This window comes from Mauremys reevesii, linkage group 24, assembly GCF_016161935.1.
Source record: "Mauremys reevesii isolate NIE-2019 linkage group 24, ASM1616193v1, whole genome shotgun sequence".
Classification (NCBI taxonomy): Eukaryota; Metazoa; Chordata; order Testudines; family Geoemydidae; genus Mauremys; species Mauremys reevesii.
Window position 1 is genome coordinate 870103 of NC_052646.1, and position 16080 is coordinate 886182.

Here is a 16080-nt window from a genome sequence, read left to right on the forward strand (position 1 = left end):
CCACGCCCACCTGCCCCGCCCCGCCCCCCACCTGTCCGCCCCCCCGCGGCCCCCCCGCCCTGCCCCGCCGCAGCCCGGCCCCTCCCCCGCCGCTGCGCGCCCCCCCGCTCCCCTCCCGACCCCTCCCCTCCACCTGGCCCCAGCCGCTCAGCATCTCCCCTCGCCCTCCTTAGCCGGCTACCAGGAAGCGCCCGCCCCCGCCCCAGCTCATTGGACAGGGGGTGGGTTCCCAGCCTCTCATTGGTGGGGGGTGCTGCCCTTCGGGCCCCCCAGGACACACCCCTCAGGGGCGGGGGGAGGAGGGAGGAGCTGGCCGGGGCGGGGGGAATTACAGTGTCTGCAGCAGCAGCGGCTCGGGTCCCCCCCCGGCCTAATGGGGCCCTTAAAACTGCACCGCTCCTGGGGGCTGGCAGCGCTGGCGGGGGCTGCCCAGGATGTGGGGTCTCGCAGCGCTGGGGCGGGGCCTGCCCGGGATGTGGGGCTCGCAGCGCTGGGGGCGGGGCCTGCCTGGGATATGGGGGCTCGCAGCGCTGGCGGTGGGGATGTGGGGGCTCGCAACGCTGGGGGCGGGGCGTGCCCGGGATGTGGGGGGCTCGCAACGCTGGGGGGGCGGGGCGTGCCCGGGATGTGGGGGCTCGCAGCGCTGGGGGCGGGGCCTGCCTGGGATATGGGGGCTCGCAGCGCTGGCGGTGGGGATGAGGGGGCTCGCAACGCTGGGGCGGGGCGTGCCCGGGATGTGGGGGCTCGCAACGCTGGGGCGGGGCGTGCCCGGGATGTGGGGCTCGCAGCGCTGGGGGCGGGGCCTGCCTGGGATGTGGGGCTCGCAGCGCTGGCGGTGGGGATGTGGGGGGCTCGCAGCGCTGGTGGGGGGGGCTGTCCGGGATGGGGGGCTTGCCCGGGATGTAGGGAGCTCGCAGCGCGGGCGGGGGGCCCTGCCCGGGATGTGGGGGGCTCGCAGCGCGGACGGGGGGGGCCCTGCCCGGGAGGGGCGGGAGCGGCGGGCGGGGAGGAAGGTGACTCAGAGCGCTGGGGTGGGAGGAGGCTGCAGCTGGAAAGGATGACCCGTCCCTGGCCGGCTCTCTCCGGGGGAGGGGTCCCGGCCTGGCAGGGGAGCCCCGGGACTGGACACCCCCAAAGGCCCAGCCGAGCCGCAGCTATCGCTGGCCCGTGGCTGCAAACTGCTGCGGCAGGAGCTGGCCCGGCTCCCTGCCCCGGCCAGGGCAGGCTTGCCAACCCTCCAGGACTGGCCTGGAGTCTCCAGGAATTAAAAAAATTGGCAGGAGGTAGGCCTGTTCCCGGGCGCCCTGCCCTGGCTGGCCCTCTGTCCATCCCCACACATATTCCTCCAGCCATCCTTCCATTCAGCCATCCCCACACAGATCCCTCTGTCCGTCCCTCCCTCCCTCTGTCCATCCCCACACAGATCCTTCTGTCCGTCCCTCCCTCCCTCTGTCCATCCCCACACAGATCCCGCTGTTCATCCCACTGTGTCCTGCTGTTTTGTCAATCTGCCTGGCCCTCCATCCAAACATCCCCACACACATCCCTCTGTCCCTCCCAGGGCCGCCCAGAGGATTCCGGGGGCCCGGGGTCTTCGGCAGCGGGGGGCCCTTCCGTTCCGGGACCCGCCGCCGAAGTGCCCCGAAGACCTGCGGCGGGGGCCCCCCCACCGCTGAATTACCGCCGAAGCGGGACCCGCCGCCGAAGTGCAGCCCGGTCTTCGGCGGTAATTCTGCGGCGGGGGGCCCCCGCCGCGGGTCTTCGGGGTACTTTGGCGGCGGGTCCCGGAAGGGAAGGGCCCCCCGCCGCCAAATTACTGCCGAAGACCGAGCTGAACTTCGGCGGCGGGTCCCGCTCTGTCTTCGGCGGTAATTCGCCAGCGGGGGGTCGTTCCGCCCCGGAGAGGAAGGACCCCCCGCCGGCGAAGACCGGGAGCGAAGAAGCTCCTGCGCCCGGCCCCGCAAGAGTTTTCTGGGGCCCCCTGGAGCGAGTGAAGGACCCCGCTCCAGGGGCCCCGAAAAACTGTGGTTGGGGCCCCTGTGGGGCTCGGGGCCTGGGGCAAATTGCCCCTCTTGCCCCCCCTCTGGGCGGCCCTGGTCCCTCCCTCCAGCCATCCCCACATAGACCCATCACTCCATGTACTCTGTCAACACACCAGGCGAAGCACTGAGGCATTGACACAGCCAGAACGGGGGACGCTTTCCCTCCCCACCACCCCCGCCTGACTGGCTGTTCTCTCGGCAGCATCGGTGTCAGCCAGCAGGAAAACCAGTTCGCTCACTCCCAGCCCCACGCCCTGGGCCCTGCTTGTCAGAACATAAGAACGGCCCTACTGGGTCAGACCAAAGTCCATCTAGCCCAGTGTCCTGTCTTCCGACAGTGGCCAGTGCCAGGTGCCCCCGAGGGAGTGAACAGAGCAGGGAATCAGCAAGTGATCCAGCCCCTGTCGCCCTTCCCAGCCTCTGGCAAAAAATGTCCAAATGTCTCACCTGCACCTGGGCATAACTACGCAGCCAACAGGGAAGCCAGCATGCAGGCTGAGGCGCTGGGAGAAGATGGATTTGGGTCAGAACACAGGACTTGGAGCCAGGACTCCTGGATTCTGTCCCTGGCTCTTCGAGGGGAGTGGGGCCTAGGGGGTTAGAACAGAGGGGCTGGGAGCCAGGACTCCGGGGTTCTAACCCTGTCTGCCAGAGTCGCTGGGTGGCCCTAGGTGATGTCCCCCAGCCCCAGCTCTCTGCATAGAGCTGGTGATGTGAACTCAGAGGCATAGCCCCTAAAGATAGCCCAGGCCCTGCTTTCTCTGAGGTGATGGGAGAGGTGTATCCACACCTCACCAGCCTCCCTTCCCTGTGCCCACCTGGGAGAGTGCCAGGAAGGACCCGGGGCAAGGGGGGCTCATGTAAAGCGAGGCACTCAGAGCAGGCAGGAGGGCAGGGCAGGCCAGGGTGGGGCAGGCTCCCCGAGCAGCAGCTCTCCCCACCTGCGCAGGTGACTCGGGTGGGGTCACAGGCACAACCTGTTTGGCCACAACCGGCGCCCAGGAGGGAAGGAATCAAATGTTCCTGGCTCCTTGCTCACCTCAGCTCACCCCACCCGCCCCTGCCCTCCACCCCCTGCCCTGCCTGCTGCTCCAAGGAGGGGCTCCATGGCCGCCTGATTCAGACATGGCCCTGGGCCAGGCCCCCACTGCCCAGCCGCCAAGCCAAACAGGGGCTCTGTACAGACATTAGCTCACTTGCAGGAGGCAAGTCCATTCCGGGGGCAGGGATCCAGCTCCGGCTCTCCCCTCCTGCCGGATCACTGCCCCCAGAGTCCATTCCAGTGGGCACAGATCCAGGGCCGGGTCATCCCTCCTGCTGGGGCAATTACCCTGCACATACCTGGCTGCTGACCCAACAAGGGGGTTCAGCCCTTGGGCCCCCCCGTGTGTCCCCAGTGGGGTGGGGGAGGGTTGCAAAACTGTCCTCTGGGGCGATGGCCCTGAGGTGCCTGGCCCTGGCTGCCCCCCCATCCCTCCCACCCCACCGGGGCAAGGCCTCTGCATCACCAGAGAGAGAGGAGCAGCTTTGGTCCATCTGCTCCTCCCTCCATCCCTCTCCCCCTTGCTCAGCAAAGCCTTCGCACACTGCTTCCAATAACCCACATGCGGGCGGGGGGGGCAGGAGCCACCCAGGGGCCAGGCGAGAGCTGTGGTACCTCCAGGGAGTGGCCTGCCTGGCCCAGCCTGGCTGCTGGGTCTCCCTTGGCCTGAGCAGGCGGGGTGTGGGGGGGAGGCTGCTGAGGAGCTGGGGATGCGTGGGGACGGATGAAGCGAGTGAGGGGGAAATCCAAAGAAAATCCCCTCTTTGGTGCTGACTTGCAGCCGGCCCAGCCACCCACCTGCCTGAAACCAGCCTCCCACGGTCCCTCCCACTTTCACTTTCAGGGGCCATGCAGCTGCACCCCAGGGAGGTGGGGGGGGCCTGGGGGTCCGGGATGTGTCTGGCAGACCTGGTCCCTGGGAGGATCCTGGAATCAGGGCCACCACAGGCCTAAAGTGCCAGGCGCTGGGCAATGCTGGGCAATGCCAGGCAGGCCTGGCCTGGACCCGCCGAGGGCTGGGCACCGTTGTTGGCCCCCGTGTGCCGGGTGGGGGGCACTGCACTCTGGGAAATGGGATGCAGAGGTGCAGACCCTGCCCTGCAGAGACATCCACGGCCCAGCCCAGCTCCTGGGGGCGTCAGAGGGGTGGGGGGAGCTTCCGAGCCTTCCTGCACCTCGACCACTTCAGAGGCAGCTTGGGGGATGAAAGGCGCCCAGTGCTTCGTGTCACAAACCCCCTGAGGCCGCCAAGAGCCGAAATCAAACCCACCGCAGGCCCCGGCGTCGCCAGCTATTTATAGACGCCGCAGGGGAAATGGTTCTAAGGAGGAACCGGCAGGAGGGGCAGGAGCCCCCAGCTCTCTGCGCCCGCCCAGGCCTGGCCCACGGCCACCCACTTCCGCCTTGGGCGGCACCCAGTGCTACCGGGCAGCCCAGTTCAGCTGCCAGAGCCCACGGGGATGGGAGCCCGGCACTGGACGGAGAGATTCCTCTGCAGAGCAAGAGGCCAGGGACAGCGTCTGGCCTCCCTTTTGCCCTGGCCTCCCCGCTGCACATGATGCCAGCCAAGCCCATCGCTGGCTGCTGGGAGTCAGGCCTGGGCACTGTGCAGGCACCCCCCCCAACACCCCCTGGCTCCGGCGGGTAGCAGGGGGAAGTGCTTGCAGCTGGCAAGGCCGCACTCCTCCTCCCTCGCTTCCCCATTCCCTCGCTCTCTCTCCCCCTCCCCCGGTTTTCTCTAAGTCGGGCGGCTTCTCTGCAAGCCCCGTGGGCTGGATTGGCGCCTGTTTATAGGAAAGAGTCTCTCCCCCCGGCCCCCCCAGGGCTTGCTGAGCCCGCAGCCCCTAGTGTTCTAGGAACCAGACACCAAACCACACAGCCCCCCGGCGCCCCCCCTTGCCCCAGTGCAGGCTGGCAGATACCAACCTCCTTCCCCGGTTGGGGGTGCGCGGTGCTGTTTTTAGGCACTGGTCTATTTTGGGGTGTGGGGGCTGTGGCTGTGTCGCATGGGGGCTGGGCCCATCCCCGTCGCTGCTGCCACGGGCCAGCCTGTCAGCCAGAGCCCCCGACCGCCCATGTGCAGCCGGCACCCCCAGCTCAGCCCTGGTCTGGGCCGTGCCCCCCATCGCAGACCCTGGGGCAGTGGCATGGCAGCATGAGGGAGCTGGGAAGTCGCTTTGCAGGTGCCCCGTCGCAGGAGCCCCGAGCAGGGCAGGCAGGGCGGGGGCATCGACGGGCACTCACCTTCCGCCCCCCCAGGACACAGCCCTCCCGGGGCGCTGGGCAGCACAGCAGGGATGAGGACGCCTGACGGCAGCGGGGCCAGCCTGAGGCCAGGGAGCCTCTGATCCCATCTCTGCCCAGCCGGGCAGCGTGGCAGGAAGGACCGGGCGGTCATTGCCGACAGCTGCGGGCGGCGTTGGCTTGTTCTGGCCTGCAGAGGGCGCTGCTGGGCACCGACCGGGGAGAGGCGCCTCGGAGCCGGAGTGCAAAGGAGTCGGCATGGGCAGCACGTGCGTGTGTGTGTGTGTGCGTGTGTGCGTACAGGGGTGCACGTGTGTGTGTGTGTGCGTGTGTGCGTACAGGGGTGCACGTGTGTGTGTGTGTGCAAGTGTGTGCAGGGTGCACGTGCGTGTGTGTGTGTGTGTGTGTGCAGGGGGGCACGTGTGTGTGTGTGCAAGTGTGTGCAGGGGTATGTACGTGTGTGTGTGTGTGTGCAGGGGGGCATGTACGTGTGTGTGCGTGTGTGCAGGGGAATGTACGTGTGTGTGTGTGTGCAGGGGTGGGTGTGTGTGTTCAGGGGTGTGCGTGTGTGTGCAGGGGAATGTACGTGTGTGTGTGTGTGCAAGGGTGTGTGTGTGCGTGCAGGGGTGTGTGTGTGTGTGCAGGGTGTGTGTGTGTGCAGGGGTATGTATGTGTGTGTGTGCGCAGTGGTGCACGTGTGTGTGTGTGCAGGGGGGTATGTACGTGTGTGCACGCAGGGGTGCGTGTGTGTGCATGTGTGCAAGGATGGGTGTGTGTGTAGAGGTGTATGTACATGTGTGTGCGCAGGGGTGTGTGTGTGTGTGCCCGTGTGTGTGCAGGGGTGTGTGTGCCCATGCGTGTGCATGCTAGCCTGTGAGGGGTGCATGGACATGCGTGTGGCACACCTGGCTGGGCTGCCCAGCGAACCTGCTGTGGGGCCATGGGCTGTGAGATGGGGTGCCCGGTGTTCGGGGTGGGGAGGTGCCTATCAGAGCCATGGCAGGAAGGCCCCCACCCTTCAGCCAGGATTCTAAGCTAAGGGAGACCATGTGCTCACAGGCTGGGGTCCCCCTCTGCCTCCCGCCCAGACCCAGCTGTGATGGGACGATACCTCTAGCACCCAGCACTGGGGGGCTGGCCCCTTGCCAGCTGCCACGGTGGTAACCGCCCCCCCCCACTGCTTCCCCAGCTCTCCGGGCAGCGCTGCAGTTCCCCCCCCACTGGGCACAGGAGGTGGGGCCGGCGCAGGGACAACACCTGGCAGCTGCGATTCGGTGGCACCGTTTATTGGCGTTATAAATAACAGCGATGGGCCGGGCATGTGGCTAGAAGAACGTAGAGCTCCTCATGCAGCACCGGTCCAGCAGGGCCCCTCTGCCCTGCCAGGCTGGGCCTGGTGCTGTCTGCTGCATGCAGGAGACCCTGCCAGTCATGATAACTCCCCTGCCAGCCCCGGAGCCCTCCAACATGGGGGCTTTGGCTGCTGCTTGCCACCTGGCCCCTGCTCCACCCTCAGCCCTGCTGGCTCCTTCCGCCAGCTCTGATCTGTCCCCAGCCTCTCCCCGCCACTCTCTGTGCCTCCCCCTATGCACGGACCAGCCTCTGTGCCCCCACCCCAGAGCTCTGAGGCTACCAGGAGCCTCCTGAGCCCTGGGGATCGGGGCCTGTTCAGAGCCCCCATGGCCAAGAATTCACCCTATGCTGAGTCCTGCCCCCACTGCTACCTCCCTCCTGCTTCACCTCCTCCCCGCTTTGCAGACGTGCTCAGCCCCTCTCCACCTCGAACCCCCACCCAGCCCAGCCCAGCCCAGCCAGCGGGGGCTGAGACCCGGTTACCCCCTGGGCCAGTGCCCAGAATGGATCAGCTGGCCCAGCATGTGGCAAGTGGGCAGGGGGTCGGGCTGGCACATGGAGCCGCTCCCCCGCACTTGGCAGGTTTTTAATCTACTTTTCTTTACCAAAATAAGATAATTTGAAATAAATGTGAGAAACGCCACTGCCCCCTGCCAGGCGCGTCCGACACCACAGGGCAGGGCAGGGGCTGGGGGGAGGGCAGAGGGACGGGGTGGGGCTGGGGTAAGGGGAGATGGGGTGAGGAGGGGCTGGGGAGGGCAGAGGGACAGGGTGGGGCTGGGGTAAGGGAGATGGGGTGAGGAGGGGCTGGGGAGGGCAGAGGGATGGGGTGGGGCTGGGGTAAGGGAGATGGGGTGAGGAGGGGCTGGGGAGGGCAGAGGGACAGGGTGGGGCTGTGGTAAGGGAGATGGGGTGAGGAGGAGCTGGGGAGAGCAGAGGGACGGGGTGGGGCTGGGGTAAGGGAGATGGGGTGAGGAGGGGCTGGGGAAGGGCAGAGGGACAGGGTGGGGCTGGGGTAAGGGAGATGGGGTGAGGGAGGGGCTGGGGGAGGGCAGAGGGACGGGGTGGGGCTGGGGTAAGGGGAGATGGGGTGAGGGAGGGGCTGGGGGAGGGCAGAGGGACAGGGTGGGGCTGGGGTAAGGGAGATGGGGTGAGGAGGGGCTGGGGAGGGCAGAGGGACGGGGTGGGGCTGGGGTAAGGGAGATGGGGTGAGGAGGGGCTGGGGAGGGCAGAGGGGGGGGGGGGGCTGGGGTAGGGAGAGATGGGGTGAGGGAGGGGCTGGGGAGGGCAGAGGACGGGGTGGGGCTGGGGTAAGGGAGATGGGGTGAGGGAGGGGCTGGGGAGGGCAGAGGAGATGGGGTGAGGAGGGGCTGGGGAGGCAGAGGGACAGGGTGGGGCTGGGGTAAGGAGATGAGATGGGGTGAGGGAGGGGCTGGGGGAGGGCCGAGGGACGGGGTGGGGCTGGGGTAAGGGGAGATGGGGTGAGGCAGGGGCTGGGGGAGGGCAGAGGCGTGGGATTTCCAGAGGGATGGGGGTGGGGGGCTGGAGATAGGAAGAAGAGGGGTGGGAGAGGAGGCTGGGGGGCAGGCCAGGGGAGTGGGGCAGACAGGGGCTGACCAGGGCCGTAACACCTGGGCTGGGGATGGCTGGAGAGGCCCAGAGGCCCAAGCTGCAGGCTCATGATGGGGTCGGGGCGGAGGGAGGCTGCAATGGGGTTTCTAGGCAGAGGGGCCAGAAGCTGCCGGACCAGAGCCTGGCACAGGCCGGGGGGCCAGGCCTCAGAGGTGGGGGCCCGAGGGATGCTCCCCCACTCCACTGGGCTGCAGGGCCCGTGGCCGCAGCGGGAGCAGCTGTGCTGGGCCGTGCCCCCGGCTCAGCGGGGCTTGGTGAGCAGGATCTCCAGCCAGCAGGGGCAGGCGGTGATGAACTGCCGGGAGTAGCAGGGGCCCCAGCCCTTGGCGAAGCTGATGCGGATGCTGTTGGGGTCACAGGGCCCATCGCCTGGCCTCCGCCAGCCAGCCTGGCCACCCGCACGCTCATAGTCAAAGACCTGCAGGGAGTAGCCGGGCAGCACCTTGCGCACGGGCGGGCCGCGGGCGCCGGGGGGCCCCAGCGTAGGAGAGCTGGCGAAGATGGGGTGCTCGCTGCGGTTGTAGGCCCACACCCCGTCCCGCTCCTGGCTCAGCAGCAGCCCGCGGCCGATCTTGCTCCGGGCCCGGCGCACGGCCGCACTGCGCCTCTCGGCCTGCAGCTGGCCCAGGGAGAAGCCGCTCCCCTGCGGCAGCTCGCAGAAGATGTTGACGGAGGTTTCGTGCACGGCGTAGAGACGGCCCACCCGTGTCCGGTGCTCCCAATAGGCCAGCTTGCACCAGCAGCCATCCCTGGTGGAGCTCCATGCCAGGCTGGGGTCTGCAGGGGTGAGAAGGGAACCTCTGAGCCCATGCACAGAGCAGCCCCCAGACACCCCCACCAAGCCCCCGGAGAATGAACAGACCACCCAGGGACCTTCCCCGGCGCTGGGCTGCAGCCCCTCTGGGGTGGGACATGGGGGGTGTTTATACAGGGACCCCTCCCCCAGCACTGGCTGTGCGGGGGGGAACGTGAAGGCTAGTTAAACAGGGATCCCCTGCCTGGTGCTGAGAGGCAGCTGGCTCTGGGGTGGGGCACTGGGGCTGGTTATGCAGGGACCCCTCGCCTGGTGCTGAGAGGCAGCTGACTCTGGGGTGGGGCACCGGGGCTGGTTATGCAGGGACCCCTCGCCTGGTGCTGAGAGGCAGCTGGCTCTGGGGTGGGGCACCGGGGCTGGTTATGCAGGGACCCCTTGCCTGGCACTGGCCATGGCTGAGCTGCGGGGCTCTGGATACAGCCACACAGAACCCGTGTAGCCCCGGCAGTGGCAGGGGGCTGGGGGCAGGCCGGCCTGAATGCCCCAGCTTGAAGTTCAGCCCGGCCAGCGGTGTGGGCAGGTGGGGAACGGGCCCTGGGCTCTGCAAGGGCCAGTTTCAGGCCCCATCTCTGCTGGTGAAGAGGAGCTGCCTCGCTCTGCATCTCAGCGTGGCCGGCAGGGGCTCAGACCCACCACGCTGGCCCTCCTGGGGTTCTGGCTGCCTGACCCCGCTGGCCCCAAGCAGATGGCCACGACCCCCCCAGCACCCCAGGCTCGGCCCCCCAGGGTATCGTGGGGCAGCTGGGCTGGAGCAAGGTGTCCGACTCCATTGCGGAGCCGGACAATCACCGGGGGCGTGAGTCACGGTGGGGTGCTGGGAGCCGGCACGTAGGCCCAGGACGGCCCCAGCCACCGTCCTGGGGGACCGCCCTCCGTGGCACGGCAAGTGGGGGGCGGTCCCGGCAGCAGGCGCCGGTCCCAAGGCCCTGGAGCCGTGGGAGGGAGGGTGGAGCCTGGGGAAGGAGCCGGTGGCCGGCAGCCAGGCCGGAGTGCGGCTTGTGCGTCAAGGCACATTGTGAGTGTCCCTGTGGGCAGCACTTCCTGCGGCGGGGAACGCGGACAGGCCAAAAATAACAGGCGCAGCCGGGGCTGGGGGCCGGCCGGAGCCACCCGCTCCCCGCAGACAGGAACCCCCCGGGCCTGGCTGCTCCGGGCAGGGGGGCTGGTTGTCACCCCCACCAACCCCTTCCCCTGCAGCCCCAGAGGAGCAAGGTCAGATCTGCTCTGGGAGCTCTGCGGGGGTGTGGCTGGACCCTGCTCTGCAAAGGGCTGAGCCAGCAGGGGAGGGCCCCAGGGGCCCCATGTCGGCAGCTCTCCAGGCTCCACGGGCCGGGATGGCTCAGCGGGTGCCCTGCACCCCTGACTTATGGGGGTGGGAGCCTCCTGACTCACACCTGGTGCTGCTGGCTCCTGAGTGGGGGGCTTCTCCTTGCTCCACCCAGGGGCCCTTCTTCCCCAGTGGGGCCCCCAAAACCTCATGCAGGAGGAAGGTGGCAGCAGGATCCCCCCGATACCCAGGGCTGCAGCCTGGCAGCCCTGGTCCCCACCCTGCCCAGGGCTGGTCATCCGGAGTCCCCTGACGCTCCCCTCCTGGGCCTGGGGGTCACATCCCCTCGGTGCCCCCCAGTCCCTATGGGCATCCCTTGCGCCCCGGTCCCCACCGTACCTCGCCAGTCTCCGTGGGCGTTGCAACCAGACTCCAGGTGGCTGGAGTTGGGGCGCTCCGACACCTCTGCCCAGGGGCAGCTGAAGGGGGAGATTTTGGAATAAGGGGGCGGCGGCGTCTCTGAAAGGGAACCAGACAAGAGCGAAAACCAGTGAGCAGCTGTCCCTGGGGCAGCCCCCTCCCCACCCCACCCTGATGCCAGCCCTCCCATTCTGGTGCAAAGCAGCCCCAAAAACAGCAGGGCAAGGGGGGCCAAGTTCTGGGGATAGACAGACAGAGAGAGGGGCTGTCTGGGGATAGATAGATAGATGAGGGGGTGTAGGTAGATAGATAGATAGAGGGGGTGTAGATAGAGGGGGTGTCTGGGGATAGATAGATAGAGGGGGTGTCTGGGGATAGATAGATTGTTGGTTGGGGTGGGTGGGGATGGTTAGATAGATGGATAGATGGTTGGGGTGTGTGGGGATGGATTGATAAATAGATGGATGGGGTGTGTGGGGATGGATAGATAGATAGATAGATAGAGGGGGTGTCTGGGGATGGATAGATAGATAGATAGAGGGGATGGATGGGGGTAGATAGATAGAGGGGGTGTAGATAGATAGATGGATAGATGGATGGGGTGTGTGGGGATAGATAGCTAGATAGATGGATGGGGTGTGTGGGGATGGATAGATAGATGGATAGAGGGGGTGTCTGGGGATGGATAGATAGATAGATAGATAGAGGGGGTGTCTGGGGATGGATGGATAGATAGATGTATGGGGTGTGTGGGGATGGATAGATAGATAGATAGATAGATAGATAGAGGGGATGGATGGGGGTAGATAGATATATAGATGAGGGGTGTAGATAGATAGAGGGGGTGTCTGGGGATAGATAGATAGATAGAGGGGATGGATGGGGTAGATAGATAGATAGATGAGGGGGTGTAGATAGATAGATAGATGGATGGATGGGGTGTGTGTCTGGGGATGGATAGATAGATAGATGGATAGATGGATGGGGTGTGTGGGGATGGATAGATAGATAGATGGATAGATGGATGGGGTGTGTGGGGATAGATAGATAGATGGATAGAGGGGATGGATGGGGGTAGAGAGAGAGCTAGATGGGGGGGTGTAGATAGATAGAGGGTGTGTGTGGGGATGGATAGATGGATAGATGGATGGGGTGTGTGGGGATAGATAGATAGATGGATAGATGGATGGGGTATGTGGGGATAGATAGATAGATAGATGGATAGATGGATGGGGTGTGTGGGGATAGATAGATGGATAGATGGATGGGGTGTGTGGGGATAGATAGATGGATGGGGTGTGTGGGGATAGATAGATGGATAGATGGATGGGGTGTGTGGGGATAGATAGATGGATAGAGGGGGTGTCTGGGGATGGATAGATAGATAGATGGATGGGGTGTGTGGGGATGGATAGATAGATAGATAGATGGATAGAGGGGATGGATGGGGTTAGATAGATAGAGGGGGTGTAGATAGATGGATAGATGGATGGGGTGTGTGGGGATAGATAGATGGATAGAGGGGGTGTGGGGATAGATAGATGGATAGATGGATGGGGTGTGTGGGGATAGATAGATGGATAGATGGATGGGGTGTGTGGGGATAGATAGATGGATGGGGTGTGTGGGGATAGATAGATGGATAGATGGATGGGGTGTGTGGGGATAGATAGATAGAGGGGGTGTCTGGGGCTAGATAGATCGATAGATAGATAGATGGATGGGGTGTGGGGGGATGGATAGATAGATAGATGGATAGAGGGGATGGATGGGGGTAGATAGATAGAGGGGGTCTAGATAGATGGATAGATGGATGGGGTGTGTGGGGATAGATAGATAGAGGGGGTGTGTGGGGATGGATAGATGGATAGAGGGGGTGTCTGGGGATGGATAGATAGATAGATGGATGGGGTGTGTGGGGATGGATAGATAGAGGGGGTGTAGATAGATAGATAGATGGATGGGGTGTGTGGGGATAGATGGATAGAGGGGGTGTCTGGGGATAGATTGAGCAATCGAGTGGTGGGGGCAGGGGTGGGTGGGCCAACCACCCTTCCCATGCTGAGCCCCAGCTCCGAGCGGTGCTGCTGGGCAGTGGGGGAGGTGCGCCCTGCTGGGCCCCCAGCCCGGCCCCCCCGCCCCACTCACCGGGCATGGCGAGCCGGCTGAGGTGGTGGGGGTTGCAGCAGAGTGTGGCCCCCTCGCCACAGCCCCCCCAGCCCCCGAAGCTCTGGCAGCAGCTCAGGCGCTTGAGCTCGTGGGGGTCCCGGAGGTCAGGCCAGCGATAGAGCCGGCAGAGCAGCACCTGAGGGGGCAGGGCCTGCTTGGTGCCACGCTGCTCTGCCCGGGCCACCCAGACGCAGCCCGACGGCCCGGCTCCCCGGCTCTCCACCGCCTGCACCAGCAGCTCCAGCTCCTCGTCCTTCAGCTTCTTGAAGAGGGCGTGAGCGGCGGGTTTGAGGGCGCTGGGCCCATCCTCGGGGCCGGGCCCGGCACAGCGATGCCTCCAGAGCCGCCGCACCAGGCTGGCCCGCCGCGAGCGGAACATGGGGTGCTGGGCCCACCTGCGGGGCGGGGGAGAGAGGGGTCACGCGCCGTTCCAGAGACCCCCATGTCCCTGCCTGTCCAGGCCCAGGGCCAGCAGGTGTCCCCCCCGACACACACCCTGGCATCAGGTATAGCAGGGATCCAGCCGGACACCGGGGTCCCCACCGGGGCTGGATCCGCTCCTTAGTGCAGCTGGGCCTCAAGGGGGAGCTGGCCTGTTCCAGGCCTGCCTCCGCTAGGCCAGGCTGGCTGGGGCTCCGCTGAGCTGCCCCCAGGCCAGCTGGGCTGGGAGTCTGTATCCAAACACCTGGGGCCTGAGTGAAGGGGGCAGGATCAGTGCTGGGAGTGGGGCAGTGGGCGGTGGCACCGGAGGCCTGGCAGGCATTCTCCACCTCTGGCACCCGCTGCTGGAGCAGGAATCAAACCCCTGACGATGCAGCAGGGCACCCTGTCCTGGCAAGGAGCGGAGGGGCTGCACCCATCACCCCTCAGCAGCACCCACCGGGCAGCCATGTCCCCAGAGACCCTGGGAGTCAAAACGAGAATTCGATGGACAGGCCGGTGTTCACTCCTGACACACTCACTGCCACACACTGACAACTCACTGACACTCATCTGCTGCTCCCTGTCACACACACAGTCACTGACACCTGTACAAACACACAATGCAGCACATACACAGTCACACACACTCACGGACACCTGTACAAACACACAATGCAGCACATACACAGTCACACACACTCACGGAAACCTGTACAAACACACAATGCAGCACACACAGTCACACCCACGCTGCGGCTCTCTGACACACCCACCCTGCTGCTCACTGACACATACCCTGACACCTGTGCAGACACACTGTGCAGCACACACACAGTCACACACACGCTGCCGCTCACTGACACACACACTGTGCAGCACACACACAGTCACACACACACTGCCACTCACTGACACACACACACACTGACACCTGTGCAGACACACTGTGCAGCACACATGCAGTCACACACACACTGCCGCTCACTGTCACACACACACTCATGGACATCTGTACAAACACACAATGCAGCACACACAGTCACACACACTCACGGACACCTGTGCAGACACACTGTGCAGCACACACACAGTCACACACACGCTGCCGCTCACTGACACACACACACACACACTCTGACACCTGTGCAGCGGCTCCCCTAGGCCCTGCCGAGCGTTGCTGGCCAGCTCCAGAGCCAGCACTGCTCAGGGCAGCACCCTCCCCCCCTCCGTCTAGTGACTGGTGGGGCCGGCTCTGGACCCAGCGTTGCCGCTCTAGGGACTGGTGCACCCCCAGGGACGGGCCAGGCCCCTACTGTGATGGGGCCTCCTCCCCAGCCAGCTGGCAGCGCCTCCACCCGCTAGTGCTGCGTCCGCACTCGGGGTGCGCTGGGGTCACTGGGGTGTGTAGCTAGGCCCTGCGAGCGTGAGGGGCAGAGCCCCAGCTGGGACTGGGGCCTGGTCCCCATGCTGACCCCCCAGGGAGAGAGCGACCCCCCCTGTGCCCACAGCACACGCACCCCTCCCCAGGCAGGGACACACAGGTACCCAGACCTGCCCCCCTTCCCCACCTACCTCCTGGCTCTGATCTGAGGGACCCAGCCTGTGATGAGCGGCATTTATGGCCACATGGGGGCGGGGGGGATTGGGTGGGGGCGGAGGAGAGAAATGGAGCCAGAGACAGGGCAGGGAGGAGGGACAATGGCCTGGGCTGGGCTGCCTCCCACCGACACCCCAAGAGACACAGCCACTGACACACACACCTCCTGCCTGACACATGTAGTGCCTGGCACACACATACACACACATCCTGACACACACATTGTGCCTGGCGCACACACACACACACTGACACACACATGTCCTGACACACATACCATGCCTGGAAAACACACACACACATATGTCCTGACACACATAGTGCCTTGCACACACACACACGTCCTGACACACGTACCGTGCCTGGCACACAAACACGTGTCCTGACACACATGCCACCCAGTGTGCACACACACACACACATCCTGACACACACACATCCTGACACATGTACTGCACCTAGCACACACACACACACATCCTGACACACACACATCCTGACACATGTACTGCACCTAGCACACACACACACACATCCTGACACACATACTGTGCCTGGCACACACACACACACACCCTGACACATGTGGCAGTTGGCACACAAACACGCATCCTGACACACGTGGCACCCGGCGTGCACACACACCCACACACCCTGACACATGTACTGCCTGGGGCACGCACACACCCTAACATATGTGAACATTCAGTCGCACACAGTACAGTACTCAAACACTCCTGCAACCCCTGTGCCATACACAGTCACACTGACATGCACACAGAGCACATACTCACAAGCACGCGTGCACACGGTGACACACATACGCCAGGTGCCAGGCAAGGCCCATTCCAAAGCCCCCCCATTGGCAGAGCTGGGGTGGCACAGCAAGAGGCCAAGCAGGGAGGGGATGGTGCCCGTGGGGCGGGTGGCTCACTCACTGTGGGGCAGCAGGCGGGCGCGGTGCCTGATGCTGGGGCTCTCCGGGCGGCTGGGACACTTCTGCCTGGCGCACTCAGCGGCCAGGGCTTTTTCCTGCAGGCGGCTCCCCTCCCACGGCCCTCCCAGCTGGGGGAATCA

The 16080-nt window shown here is 65.2% G+C and overlaps 1 protein-coding gene across 2 annotated transcripts; it reads right to left on the reverse strand.

The window, feature by feature from the left end:
* Positions 1–8263: 8263 nt before the first annotated feature.
* Positions 8264–16077, reverse strand: LOC120390329 (mothers against decapentaplegic homolog 6-like). 2 transcript variants are annotated; one of them, XM_039512911.1, is made up of 4 exons: positions 15942–16077; positions 12963–13378; positions 10794–10913; positions 8264–9090 (listed from the first exon to the last, which is right to left on the reverse strand). In XM_039512911.1, exons 2-4 carry the CDS (start codon positions 13360–13362, stop codon positions 8555–8557), a joined length of 1056 nt encoding a protein of 351 aa, XP_039368845.1. In that variant the 5' UTR covers positions 13363–13378; positions 15942–16077; the 3' UTR covers positions 8264–8554. The 2 variants fall into 2 exon arrangements, with proteins under 2 accessions (XP_039368845.1, XP_039368846.1); XM_039512912.1 differs by lacking the exon at positions 15942–16077 and having other exon boundaries at positions 12963–13412.
* Between the last annotated feature and the right edge of the window lie 3 nt (positions 16078–16080).

What these genes read in the sequence shown, in the direction of transcription:
- LOC120390329 (XM_039512911.1), bottom strand. Translation starts at nt 13,362, where the DNA reads ATGTTCCGCTCGCGGCGGGCCAGCCTGGTGCGGCGGCTCTGGAGGCAT. An exon ending in CAGCCGGCTCGCCATGCCCG is followed by an intron (nt 10,914 to 12,962) that starts GTGAGTGGGGCG and finishes GTTCCCTTTCAG; the next exon opens with AGACGCCGCCGCCCCCTTAT. An exon ending in CGCCCACGGAGACTGGCGAG is followed by an intron (nt 9,091 to 10,793) that starts GTACGGTGGGGA and finishes TCACCCCTGCAG; the next exon opens with ACCCCAGCCTGGCATGGAGC.